At 44.0% G+C, this 14973-nt stretch overlaps 1 protein-coding gene across 4 annotated transcripts in view; it reads left to right on the forward strand.

The window, feature by feature from the left end:
• zfhx3b (zinc finger homeobox 3b) overlaps nt 1-14973 on the forward strand; it is a 136141-nt gene that overhangs the window by 45091 nt on the left and 76077 nt on the right. For 3 of the 4 annotated variants that reach the window (XM_029498476.1, XM_029498479.1, XM_029498477.1), the window contains exons 2-4: nt 237-2750; nt 2883-3462; nt 5756-6252. In XM_029498476.1, the coding sequence (XP_029354336.1) occupies nt 273-2750; nt 2883-3462; nt 5756-6252 (3555 nt within the window). In that variant the 5' untranslated portion in view covers nt 237-272. The remainder of the gene's footprint in view (nt 1-236; nt 2751-2882; nt 3463-5755; nt 6253-14973) is intronic. The other variant, XM_029498478.1, reaches the window with a different exon arrangement.

The raw sequence follows: 14973 nt of genomic DNA on the forward strand, positions 1-14973 counted from the left end.
ACACTCAATACACTGAACATTTGATTTTATTCTTTTCAAGTTCCTGTATGTGTTTTCCCTTTCATATTTTCTGATTCTGATTTTACAGGTCATAGTAATATGAATGTGTGCATTAAAAATCTCATGTGGTAAATGATAAGTTTGTGGGTTTGTGTACGGTATCTAGATGTATGTTTAAATTAAACATCTCTTAAACAAACAAAACCTCATAGCTCACCTTATTTGTATCTCCACAGGCCTGGATGCGATGAACGCCTCATGTAGGCATCAGCATGGACAGCTGTGAGTCTCCCGTGGTTTCTGGGACAGACGATGGGCCCGGCTCCTCCCAGCAGCAGCAACCACCACAGCCCTGGAACGATCACTCTAGCTCACAGGTCCCTTGCACCAACCAGGCGCCTTCCCTGGACCCTCTGTCTCTCTCTGCGTCCTACCCTTCTCAACCCCAAAACCCTGCTGCACCTCATGACGCGGTGAGAGAACTACAGTCTCAGCAGCAGAAGCCAAAACAGATATCACCCCAGGCCCGCGTTGATAATTCTGCCACAGGCCAGCTGCATCCTAGAGGAGAGAGTTTTGAGGAAGAAGAGCAAGAGGGAGTGAGCTGTGGAGAAGAGGAAGAATCTGAGGACTTAGATGAAATGGAGATTGACAGCTGTTTTCCAAGTCTTCAACCCTTTCCTGGGGTGCCTATGACTTCAGGGGGAGGGGGCATGCCCACTCTTTTGCGACATCAGCCCACACGACAGCAGGGAGCGCACGAGAGTGGTAGTGAGGAAGGAGAGGAGGAAGAGGAAGAGGAGAGTAGTGACGTTGAGAACCTGGCTGGAGAGATAGTTTACCAGCCAGATGGCTCAGCCTACATCGTAGAGAGCCTCAGTCAGTTGATCCAAAGTGGTGGGGGCATGGTACCTGGCCTGCTTCCCACAAACTCTGTTGCCAGTGGGGGAAAACTGGGGGAACCTGCTGGGAATTCATCCTCGGTCTACCCTCAGATCATCAACACGTTCCACATAGCCTCGTCCTTCGGGAAGTGGTTTGGCAATTCAGACCAAGGTTTCCCCAATACCTCAACTATGGCAGGTCTCAGTCCTGTCCTGCACAGTTTCCGTGTCTTCGATGTGCGGCACAAAAGCAACAAGGATTACCTGAACAGCGATGGGTCTGCCAAGAAGTCCTGTGTATCCAAAGATGTTCCCAACAATGTGGATTTCTCCAAATTTGATGGGCTAGCCCTGTATGGCAAGGGTAAGCCCATCCTCATGTGTTTTCTCTGCAAGCTGTCCTTTGGCTATGCGCGTTCCTTTGCCACCCATGCCGTCCATGATCACCGCATGACACTGTGTGAGGACGAACGACGACTGCTAGGGGACAAGCATGCATCTGCCATTATCCAGGGCATTGGGAAAGATAAAGAGCCCCTCATCAGTTTCCTGGAACCCAAAAATAAGAGCACTCCTCTGCCACCTACCCTGCTCCCCATTAACTCTGGACAGACCTTCTATGGTACATTTAGTGGTGTCCATCTGGAGCCTGGAAGCAGCAGTGGGGGCAGTGAGAACCTCCTGAACAAAGACTCTGACTCTGGCCTCCAGCAACAGCAGCAGCAACAACCCCCACTAAGCTCAGTCCTTTCTCTTGGAGGGTTTGGCATTTCCAAAGCATCCACTCTTACCTCATCCCCAGGCTCTGCCAAAGACTCCAGTCCCCTGTTCAATCAGGGAGGGAGAACAGAGGAGCCTTCTGAGAGAGAGTTGGCATGCAAGGGAGAGGATGGGGACACTGGGGGACATGAAAACAAGGTGCACCTATCCAGCCAGATAAGGAGCTTGGAGGAAGAGGAACTTTTGTTAGGTGAAGAGGAAGATGAGGTGGGAGCAGAAAGTACTGTGGTGGCCTGTGGTGGTAACAGTAGCAGCGGCGGGGTTGAAGCGGGGGAACCAGCTGTCTCAAACCAAAGCATTTCCAAATCTCCTTTATTAATGCCTAGTAGCACTCTCCAGCCTTCTGCCTGTACATCTGCAGTCAGTTCCAAACTCAACAGCAAAGCCCCTGCTTCCACTTCCTCCTCTGTCAAGGAAGAGGCTTCAGCTGCAGATGGTGGGGGGAGGACCTCAGAGCTCCTTCTGAGCTTTAACTGCCAGGGGCCCAGTGTTCCCTTGGCAATGGCGGCAGCTGCCGTCAGAAGGACCGAGGATGACACTGCTGGCACTTCCTCCTCACCTCTGTCCTCCAATGCTGCTGCTGATGAAAGTGCCAATCAAGATAGTGCCACAGCTCCAGAACCAAATGATTGCCCCGCAGAGGGAGAGGAGGAAAATGGAGCCCTTCTGCACCATCACCACATGCACCACCATCATCATCACCTCCACTCTTCATCTCATGGTCACTTGCACCCTCTCCCAGGGGGTTCCTGTGACGTGACAGGGATGGGTGAGTGTTCGCAGAACCATGGACCTGGTGGCATTGGAGGAAGTGGAGTAGAATGCCCTAAATGTGATACTGTACTGGGTTCCTCGCGCTCCTTGGGTGGTCACATGACCATGATGCATTCGCGAAATTCGTGTAAGACACTGAAGTGTCCCAAATGCAACTGGCATTACAAGTACCAGCAGACGTTGGAGGCTCACATGAAAGAGAAACACCCAGACTCTGGAGGCTCCTGTGTTTACTGCAGCAGTGGTCAGAGCCACCCTCGTCTGGCTCGTGGAGAAAGCTATACCTGTGGATACAAGCCCTTCCGGTGTGAGGTGTGTAGCAAAAATGACTTTTTTGGTTGTTGCTGTTTTTTTTTTATGGCTTCATTATCTAGGCTTATGTGTAATAGGAACTGGTATTTGAAAGTAATGTATGCATGCACTTTATTACCACATATTTTTTAGGTGTGTAACTACTCAACCACCACAAAGGGCAACCTCAGCATCCACATGCAGTCAGACAAGCACCTGAACAACATGCAGACACTGCAGAATGGAGGCTCTATAGGTTCTGCGCAGGAGCAGGTGTTTGGACATACCCCAGCAGGGGTAGTGGCTGTCCCCTCAGTTACCCAGGCCAGTAGCCATCACCCGCCCCACCACCACCCTACACAGTCCTCCACCCATATGGCTGGACCGTGTGGGGCCCCCTCTCCGACCAAGCCGAAGAGCAAACCAATGTGGCGGTGTGAGGTATGTGACTACGAGACTAATGTGGCACGGAACCTGCGCATCCACATGACCAGTGAGAAGCACATGCACAATATGATGCTGCTCCAGCAAAATGTGACTCAGATGCAGCACAGCCGACTTGGTCTGGGGGCCATGCCTTCACCGTCGGAGGCTGAGCTCTACCAATATTACCTGACCCAGAACATGAGCCTTCCACCAGGCCTCAAGATAGACCCAGCTGGAGCTGAGGCCCAGTTCCTGATGGGGAGCTTCCACCTGGATCCCAACATGGCTGCCTTGGCCCCTGCACTTGGTGAGTCTGACTTGATAGCTTCTGCTCACATAAATGCTGTGTCTCACTTATAGTGTACATGACAGTAGTGTTCTGAAGACTGATAATTGACTTAGTGAATTATGAATATAACTCAGTGACACATAATATTCCTTCCAAAAGGCGAGTACCGAGATCCAAACCTTTTTACATCTCAATCTCTGTCCTCACATTAGGCAGCCAGCGCCATTTTTTTTTTAATCATTATCCCCAAACTGTTGCTTCTCCACTGGAGTTCCCCATTTTTTTCCAACTTTGTAATTGCTGCAATAAATTTTATCGTGGTTGAAGAAGGGAGGTTAGAGGGCAGTGTGGGTAATTCAGCAGCACAGCAGAGTGTTTGGCATGGCAGTTACAACCCCATAGTTTGCACATACTTGTCTGAAACTGTCACCAGTTCACAGACACAAACACAAGTTGATTGCTGTGACTAATTCTTTTTCCCCCTTTCTGCCATCTGGTTCATTTTCGTGTTAGGTGAGTTGTAATAAGCATGTTTCAAGGGAGGCCATGATTACACAGTCTACACCCATAAACTACAAGGGTGTCATCCTGCATGACACTTTAAGAAACTCTTGCAGTCATCATCAACATCAACACTTTGATATTGACTCTAACTATAAGACATAAGGCTCAGTGAATCTCTTGAGAAACTCTGGCATCACAAGGAGGCCATGGAGCTAATGTGAGAGGTCTTTTTTCAAGCTTTCACAGTAGATTTTTGATTTTTGAGTTTGATTTCCAAGAGATGGATAACAAATAATGGGCTCATATGATCTCAGCCTCCAGGTAATCCTCATTCTCAAGACTCAGCTACTTTAGTGAGAAAAAGATGTGGGCTAGAGTGCAGGAAAGGAGTGGAAGTATGATTTGTACTGGTAATTTGTTGTGTGACATAGGCTACAACAGAAGACAAGGCAGATTTTTGTCTCAGAACTTGTGAACAGCACTGGCAACCTTAGAAATGTAAGCACTGGTCTACAGATGTACAGTCACAATATTATTGTTTCATTTAAACTGTGAAGGAACCGGTGTGAAAGCAGAGAAGTCAGAGTCTTGATGTAATGGTGAACAGCTATGGTTTAGTGAGGAATAGTATCCAGGCCTGTGGTAAATCATTAAATCCGCATAGTAATTGCGCATGAAAGTCAGGTAGAAATGAGAGATGTAAGGTGCAGGAAAGGACAGGACTGGGATAGCAACTGGGCGTGTAAGAAGGTCTGCGTGTTTGTAAGAGAGAGAGTGTAGAGGAGGTATGACTGGGGAGCAGGGTCTGTGAGTGATTTCCGAGGGCTTCTCAAAGGTCTCCCTCTCCTGGCTATAAAAAACTCAGGTAATGGAGAAAAGTCCACGAGCAGGCTGCATACTGCAGCAATAAATAAAAAGGACCTGCTGGAATTAATTTAGTGTAAAGCCAGGCGGGGTCAAGCTTGCATGCTCAGTCTGGGCAGCGAAAGATTAAAGATCAGCAAGCAAAGGCGAAAAAACTCTGCTGCTCATACCTCATTTTTTTTTTTAGCATTCATTTTTAAAGTCAGCTTTCCCAGACTGAATAGACATCATTTCTGTATTGGTGTCATAGGATATGTGCTTGCTTTACCCCCCTCTCCCTCCAGCATTTAGACTCAGTACCAGGCAGAATTAATCTGGTAGGTGTCCATATTGATTTAGAGGCAATCTGGAGAGAAAGACGCAGAAGAATCCAAGCAGAGAAGTGGATTTTTTTTTTTTTTTTTTATATTCAGTGAACAAGGGCGATGGATTTGATTTACGGTAATATGTGCTTGGGAACTCCTTAGTTCTTCAGTAATGATAAAATAACTTGGGTTTTTTTTTCTGTGGAGCTTATGGCTTCTGGAGTTGATTTACAGACAGGCCATGAACATGCACCAGCTCAAACAGACAGACATGTATGTTCATTCTCTGGCAGTGAGTGGGTTTGGTCCCTGTGGAAATCTGCAGACTTTCTTATTTCCAAAATGAAAGCAGTCTCACAATTTCAAAGCCACACTTTACGTGGGATACTGTGAGTGTTACCAAAATAATGCATTAATTTTTAGGAATAAAAAATTGCTCACATGCTCAATATGAGCAATTTTGCAAGCACAGAAGTAAATTACTAAGAGATGCTTTCTTTGAAAACCTAACCATAATGTAGGGTGTAACCTTTATGATTATGTCTAACATAGATAAACTGTATGAAACTGCTAAATACCTTTCTATCCCCTTTTCCTAATTTCTTTCTGTCTGTCCTTTTGTTCTCTGTATGTTCTAGTAGGTGGGGAAATGCCTATGGATGTGCGGCTGGGCAGTGGGCAGTTGGTGTCTGAGGAACTGATGACCCTGGGAGAAAGTCTATCCCAGACCAGCGATCCCTCCCTCAAACTCTTTCAGTGCGCTGTGTGCAACCGCTTTACAACTGACAACCTGGATGTGCTTGGCATGCATATGGGAGCTGAACGCAGCCTCCCAGAGGAGGAATGGCGTGCTGTGGTGGGTGACTCTCACCAGTGCAAATTGTGCCACTACACCACTCAGCTCAAGGCCAACTTCCAGCTGCACTGCAAAACAGACAAGCATGTGCAAAAGTACCAGCTTGTGGCCCATATTAAAGAAGGTGGCAAAGGTAACGAATGGCGCCTGAAATGTGTGGCGATAGGCAACCCGGTGCACCTGAAGTGCAATGCCTGCGACTACTACACTAACAGCCTGGAGAAGCTGCGCATGCACACTGTCAATTCCCGCCACGAGGCCAGCCTTAAACTCTATAAGGTTAGTGATCCGCAAGCTTCCTGATCACACCCCCACGCAACCTTGTTTTGACATTGCACCACAATCATCATATCACTCAATGTATACATAAATGGGAGACTGGACACATAAGTGGGATATCAGTAGCAGATACACTGATGTACAACAATCAGCTTTTTACTGTCACATGATAGCCAGCCTGTAATATGTTTATGGTGTCTATAGAATTTGAATATTTGAGGTGTTATACATGTCATGTTGATAATATGACAATCAGAAATAGTATATTTGGGAATATTCATAATCAAAGTGAGCTTCAGATTTTACACGGATGACACAATGTGTCCCTAATCATTTCCTTGCTGACTTATAATACACTGTAAATGCAGTGTATTATAAGTCAGTGCCAGCACTGCTGGCTGCTATCCCAAAGAATGAATGGGTCATATAGAGAGGGGGACACGCTGCTGCCATGGGAAGAACATGGCAGGTGAAGCTGGTTTGTAGGCCTAGGGGTGAATCACTTGGAGAGGAATGAAGAAGTGTGAGGAGACAGAGGTTTGGTGCTAATACTCCTTGGAGCGGGAAAGGCTGAATCGTTCTCGACAGCCGTATTGATTTTTTCTGGACTTGGAGCTTCACCTTCTCCTCTAATCATTCCATAATAGCCAATGGATGAACACTCTCAGAACAAATGGCCATAAATCTAACAGGACTGATTCCACTTAGGTACCTATCCTGTGTGTCTGCGGCTAAGACCATTCTGCGCTTAACACAAGCTGGCATAGCTGTGCATGCACGCAAACATACAACACACAAGAAAAGGCATACAAACACTGATAACACCTACTTTCTGTGAGTCACCACAACATACTTACAATATTATACTCCAACGTGCATTTTTTACTCTTAAAAGTAAACAGGAAGATATCATTGAATACTTAGGGAACTTGATGCTTTTGTATTGGAGTCTAAGTATATTGCACTATGACTTCTTTTGGAGAGGACTTATTAGGAGGCATGTGAAAAATATGTAGCTCAAAACATAGCATTTTTAATTACATTAAAAACTAATGTGAATGTCCATTAAATAGCTGTATAAATGGTTCCTTAGATCCCCAGGCATGGCCACAAAGTTTTTCTACTGAAACAATAGTGGGAAAGAAATCAATTGTCAGTGTTTTGTTAAAGAGGTGTGATGCTCCCAGTGTAACCTTTAAAGAGCACCAGGGGATACAGCAGGTGTTATGGGTAGAATATGTATTTTGGTTTGTTATACTGGTTTGCATCAGGACAAGAGAGACCACAGAACATTTTCATTTCATTATAGATGCATACAAAGTGCATCGTAACCTGGGAATGTTTTCAGTCAGTAAAATACATAATTTAATAAATGATTTATTTATTTTGTCTTCCCAATCCATGGTCATCCTCTCCTGGCCTTAGCTGTTGGACTTGGTGGCCTGCATTCCAATCACAGTGTCACACTTGACCAAAATAAGCACTGGCACACTCCCACACTTCCTCACACCTTTGAGAGAAGAGCCTTGTTTGGTCTCACGCGATAAGATACACTTTATATTACATTGCCTTTGCCTTTTACCTTTCTTCTGAGCCCTTAAGATGAAGAAACATTTTTCCTCCTCCGTCTCTCCCTTTACTCAAGTTTAAGAAAGAAGAGACATATGTCATACAGCTGCTCAGGCTGTGGGAGATTAAATATGTACAACACATCCAGGCATGATCATTTTTTATGACTTAAGCCTCTTAAGATGGCTCCATATTTCTTAAAACCAATTGATCTTCTGAGTAACAGTGTGTGCATTTGTCCAGAAATCACCTGTACTCTCAACCTAAGAACACTACGGGAGAACGAGGAGAACACTCCTCACCCAAGATGCTACTAAAAAAACAGAGATGTTTGTGTCTTGTCAGGAATGATTACAATATTTTATATCTTGCAAACTCGATTAGGGGACAACTTGTATATAGTTGTCAGGCCTTCTGGCAGCTCTGGCCCCCTACTTGACAATGTCACAGTCTTCGTTTTGTGCCGGATTTATGGCCCTGGTGGAGGTACTGACAGGCAGAAACCTACAAGCGGCCCACAAGCCTGTAAACCCAACTTGGTTTATTATGCAAGGACGAAAAAGGAAAATCACCATTCATTTATTCCTCCCCAAAGAAATCTGATGCAAATAGCACAATTTTTAACCTTTTTGGGGAGAAAATAAATCATCAAGTCAGCATAAACAGGCTGTAAGATGTGGGAGATGCTTAGGACACTTCACCCAAATCAAACTGGTTTGCATTAAACAGGCTCTTTTGTGTGCACAGCTCCATATAAATTGCAGCCTGTAATTACTGGAATTAAAAAGGAAGGTTTAAACTGAGGGCTAAGTTGGATGGGATAATTTGAGAGTCTGTGGTATGCGGCCCATATTAGGGCTTTCTAAAAATATCACCCCCACTACCCCATGCATTGGAATGTTCCAAAAGACCACAGAAAGATCCAGCAAGTCATCCTGACCACATCGACTACCACACAGCAGGGGGTGATGCTGTCTTCCTGTGCGCTCAGTTGGGAGCTACCCATTTTGAGCACCATGTGTTCGCCCCTGCACTTTGAAACAAATTTTTACCTTCTCTTCTTCCCGTGGACCATCTGGGTTTTACAGCTCCTTTGACAGTAGTATGATGGTCAACCTTCCATTCATGTATACAATAATCTGAATTTGAGAGTCCACTGTAGTAATATAAAACGATAGCTGTCATAGGACCAACAGTAGGCCTCGGAGCTTGCCTATGTGCTTGTGTGGAGGTGAGATGAGTGGAACTAATTCAACACAAACCCTTTTGCTGCTCTGGGCAGACAGAATGGGTGGGGCCTCGCCAGGCCCAGCCACTGGCCTCAGCTTCCAGTCAGGGGTTGGGGGAAAGGGGAGGAGCATGGGGGGTTAGCTGGCTACCTTCCTTGTCTCAGGGGCCGGTGCAATTGGCGGTAATTGAGATTGATTGGATGTTATTTTTCCTCTTGCAAATGTAGTCCATTAGCTTGGCACATGCATAATCAGTTTAGAGCGCAGTTAGCCGAATGTAATCATGTTCCTCGGTGTCTGCTAGCACAAAATCCACTCCAGATGCCGCTTGGCCTTGGAAAGAAAGGGAGAAAGTGCCGTCACTATCAGATAGGGAATCTTTAACCAAGAAAGTCTTGTCACCCCCTCCATCCGTCCCTGTCCCGCTCCATTGAGCTGTGCAAACTATTCGCCTATCCCTCATTCTCTCTGCGTTGCGCACAGTCACATCAACTGTCTGTTCTTTACCTATGAAGGCAGAGGTTTTGATTACACGCTCTGCACTTTTAACTGCACTAACTTATGTTAAGTTTTAAGTGGAGCCCATTAACAGACACAATAGATCTGCGTCTCGCACAGAGCCCCTGCTCTTATTTCACCTTTAATTTTAATCCCAAAAAAAAAAAAAAAAATCTGTGAATGCTGGGGAAAGAAAATGTCTTCATTCCGCAGAGAACAAATAATCACAATGAAACATAAGAGAGGAAAAGGGCTGTAATGTAAATGAAGGGATTAGTGGTTACATGAAAAGACATTAAGGTGTTTCACTAATGATCCTACTCAGCAGAAACACTGGCTATGCAGGCTTAGGAATGCTAGCCGTGATGACTTCTTCCCATTAATGACCAGAACTATAAGGACTGACTCCAATCCTGTTGGACTTTAAAGTCATATATAGTTGGATTAAAACCAAAATCGGTTGATTGTCTTCCACTTTAAGAAAAATGTTGCAGTCAAATAAAGTGTTTTTTGTCCTCGTTAGGATATCACTCCTGCTGACTTAAAGACCTCTCTGATTGACATTGGGGCTGATTTTGGCAACCCAGAAAACTTTTTCAGATTGTGCACATCAATAGAATTACTACAGATTTTGTCGCCCTTTGTTCCTCGGGAAGGATACGAGTGTCTGTGTTTAAGTAATCGCCCAAGCTCCAGAAGATTTCTTGGATGTCCCATCATACACAATGTTTTCTTGGTAGTGTGGGCAGATGAGCTGACTTGTCACTCCAGCCAACATAAAGACAAATACTATGGCAGGTAATGGAAGATGTCCTCTGGCAAAATAAAGTCTAGCGGGCGCCTGGCCTTGCCCACTCACCCACCAGACATTTCTAAGAAGAGGAGGGGTAGAATGATGCGGAGACAGACAAGAGTGAGGCGATGGGGGGCGACAGGAGGGTTGAAAGGATAGATACTCTGCTAATTATCATGGCTAGCCTATGATTGTTCAGTAATAGTGCTCAGTGGGAAAGGTTGCAGCAGTTCCAGGAAGAGCTGAGCTCTGATTTACTGGTACTACCGCTCTAATAAAGCGCTCGCTGCACATCCTGGGAGACAGCCCATTCTCCCCTTTCACATGCACAAGCGTGTGAATGCAGAAACACACACACACACACACACACACACACACACACACACAGCAGAGCAATCTTGCAATCTAAACTACCAGAAAATGACAACACAGGGCTCATGAAGTGTATTATTTTAATTGCTTATAGGTTTCAATTGCTCATCTTACAGTGTGATTGTGGGCAGGTAATAAACATGTGATCAGAGGCATTACATAACACTAAGAAAGTATTTTACTTCTGTATGTGCCCCAAAAATCCCCCCTCAGTTAACTCAGTGATCCTGAACCCCAGTTACCTTCATTGTGTGGAATTTTCAGCAGTGTCAAACTGCTCTAGTTAATGTCATTAATGATTTCAAAACTAAGACTTATTCAAACAAACTCTCTGTTGGTACTTGTGGACTTAGGTTCTGCCTTCAATACCATTGATCATTGTTTTTAGCTAGACACCTGAAAAAATTAAATTGGCCTTTTGGGATCTGTTCTCATCATATTTAAAGGACAGTGCTGTCACCATTTCTCTAGTTAACTATACATCTGACCACAAGTACCACAAGGCTCTGTCCTGGGTCCATAGTTTTTCAGTCTTGGTTCCATCCTACAGAAACACTATATTTGTTATCAGTCTTATACTGATGACACTCAACTGTATGCTTCTCATTTCTCTGACAATCTCAGTCTTGTACATGAAAGATGAGACTTAAGTTCTGATTGTGGAACCTCCAATACAACGAAAAGAGTCATATCAATCTCTACTTCCTTTCCATTTCAGCACAGCGAGTGAAGTGAGAAACCTTGAAGTTTAATTTGATTAAAAACTTTAACTTTCAAAGGCACATAACAGCTATTACAAAGGTTTTTTATCGTCTTAATGTTTCCAAATGGAGGTGCTTCATGTCCCAATCTGATTCATAAAAACTGGTACAAACTCCGGTACATTAGATTACTATAATGTCTTCGGTGCTGTTCATTCATTCATTCATCTTGAAACGCTTATCGGTTCCCAGGTCACAGGGGGTGCTGGAGCCAATCCCAGCTCACACTGGGTGAGGGCAGGTTACACTCTGGACAGGTCACCAGTCCATCACAGGGCCAACACACAGAGACAGAGAGAGACCAGCAACCACCCACACTCACATTCAGACCTACAGACAATTTAGAGTTACCGGTTAACCTAAACATGATGTCTTTGGATGGTGGGAGGAAACCCACGCAGACAAGAGCAGAACATGCAAACTCCACACAAAAAAGATCTGAGAACCAAATCTGCAACCTTCTTGTTGTGAGGCAACAGCATGAACCACTATGCCACTGTGCTGCCCCCCTCTATGCTGCTCTTCCTAAAAAAAACAAAGAAAGAAAGAAACAACAACAAAAAAAACAAAAAAACAAAAAACTAAACCTCAACTTATCTAAAATGCTACCAGGGTGTTGAGCCAGACCAAAAAAATTTTAAATAATAATTAATCCCCATTTGTTTGCTTTTGTGTATTTTCTGGTGTGCGCTTTATCTTCTGTAAGGCACATTGAGTTTACATTTGTATGAGATTTGCTATATAAATACAATGTAACTGAAAAAATTGAATACCTCAATCAGATCTCAGGTATTCTGAGGGGTTGGAACGGGGAGATATGGCATGCAAATGAAAATCAGGGTGAATTGGGGAGAGGGGCTGTCAAATGAGAATTTCTATTAGGGCTTAGTGTTTGGCAGCATGTAAGAATTTCACAACTCATAATGCTACCACCCGTTGAGAGAGCCAGGGAAAGGGCCGGACTTTGACCCATGGTGTTGCAGCTGCTGCTGCTGCTGTGGGTGTTGATTGTACGTGAAACAATCTTACTGTGGTTCTTGGGACTTAAAAAGAAAGTCAAAGAGGGCACCAGAGAGCTGTTTAGGTAGGAGACGCTGATATTTTTCTACCTTTTGTTTGGTGGCCATTTACCACAGTTGAAGGCCAGAGCTGAAGGACAGAGTACATTATGGATCAAGTTGTCTATCCAGTGTGTTTGGTGGACTTAGAGAAGCATTGTCAGTGTTCGATCACCCAGAGCCAGATGTTGACTGGGGAAATGATAGAGATGTATCATCTGAGGGTTTAAGATCATCAATCACTGAGTTAGTAATTGTTTTGATTTGCTTTTTTTGGTCAAGAGCAGCAGTTCACACTCCTGCTAATGTGCAAGGAAGCTGCTGATCTGGTTATCTCCATCCTGATCAGCAGCAAAGGCAAATTGGTGTTTCAGGAGAGATAGGAGGCAAGGTTATATGTTTTTTTTTTTTTTTTTTTGACTGGAGTTCATTCCATTAAAGACAGAGATAAGTTCAGCCATGTTTACAGCAGTTAGTTTTGGCATCATAGGCTATGATATATGGTTTAAATATACAGTTTGAACCTCCCACCTGATTTCAGTCTGTTTACAGACAAGAAGCACTTTCTTAAACATTACTATCGCACAACCTTCTATATTATATTGCTCTTTTGTTCTACCTCCTAGCTTCTCAGCCTCTTCGGCGTCTCCACAAGATTAATAAACATAACAAATACTACCTACAACAAACCAATATTGATAGTGGACCAGTGGGTGGTCTAGAATGGGGATCTGTTAAAGGTTAAATATATTTAATCCAACCATGTTGAAAAACCAAACATTCTCCGCAGCTAAATCCTGTGTTTGCGTCTCCTGTCCTGTACGCTTCCTGAGTCTCCAGCTTGTTAGATGTCTCTTGTGCCTCACTTAAGAGAAAAGTACTGTTAACTGTTATTGCCCACACACTGATTCTCTTATTAAATCAACAGATCTGACTCCCATAAAAAGCAGACACATAAAGCTTTCCAGGCTCAAATTTGTCTTTAAATTTGTAAATTATGACAGTTAATGGTAAAACAAAGCCATTCCCTCTCAACTGATTGTCGGAGATGTGAGCGTTATTGAAAGAACAATTGCATCTTGAAGCAACTTCCCTGTGCGGCAACTGGAGGGTCTCTGTATCTAATCTGTGTTATACTCCAGTTCTGTTTGCCTGTGTTGAGTAAAGATGATATTGCAGACGTACCAGTCATGATCCTTTTTTACCACCCCCACAAAACCTCCACTGCAAAGATGCTAGAAATATTTGCCTTTTTGCCTTGTCTTCAAAAAGCCCCTCTTAATTTTCTATGAGACCAGCGCTCACTACAGTTTCCTGTAAGCCCATTATGCATTTGGTAGTCAAACTGTAGTGAAATTAGTTGCTGTGTAGGCTGACAGTCATTACATTTACATGTGTGCAAATGTCTCAATTACTATGAATACTGGCATTGAAGTGATTGACATTTTCATGTTTTGCCATAACCCAAACAACCTACTTTGCATATGTCATTTGACGGTCAAGTCAATATCTGAAATTATGTGTGTTTGGCTACATGATCACAAGAAACACTAATATAGTTGCTCTAATGCCTTTATTCTTACTACAGGCAATTTGTGGGAGTTTACGGGTCTGCAGAGCACCTAAATATAATGTCTGTTTCTTGATGTACGATGAAAGATGCAGCATCTAGTTGAAAACACGGACAGAAACTGAAAGTGACTGATTATATAGTCAGAATTAATGGGTATAGCGTGTGTGTAATAGATGCAAAATTGCTACTGAAAGATCTCACCTTTTTTTCTTGTCTGTGTGGTCAATACCTATAGCCAGCTCACCTGAAAGAGTAACAGAGGCAGTCGACAGATAAATGCAGCTTTGATGGGGCAGATGGAGGCTCCTGTGAGTATATGTAGCTCCTAAGCTGAAGGGATGGAGAGAGTGAGACAGGCAGGCTTACCGGCTCTGTGCCATCAATACATCAGAGGCTTAGCCACCAGATTAATGGCCCCCAAGTGGTCAGGGCCACAAAACTACTCCGCTGTAAGGTCTGCATTCAGTGGAGCTGTACATGAGAGCAAGGTAGGGTGAGGAGACAGATGAGGAGGAGGAGGGAGGGAGTCTTTGGTACCAGGATGAGCTCATAGAGTCCTTTATTCTGTTTGGGTTTGGCCAACAGTGTAGAGTTGACAGACACATCTCAAAGAATGATGACTATACGGCCCGGGATGCTGTTTTGTTCCTTTAGCCTTACACTGTTCTATTTGTGTATCCAAAATGTTGTTTGAATATTTAAATACAATAGTCTAAGTACTGTTGAGTAACTTCTAACCCTTCATACACATGGCACACATTTATTGTTTTTTTAAGACAAATATCCAATTTATTCCATTGACTTTGTCTATTGAAATGCAGTGGAATTTTAAGCCTTCTTGCTTGATATAGTGCTGCAACCACTTCAG

Source organism: Echeneis naucrates, chromosome 3, assembly GCF_900963305.1.
Source record: "Echeneis naucrates chromosome 3, fEcheNa1.1, whole genome shotgun sequence".
Lineage (NCBI taxonomy): Eukaryota > Metazoa > Chordata > Actinopteri > Carangiformes > Echeneidae > Echeneis > Echeneis naucrates.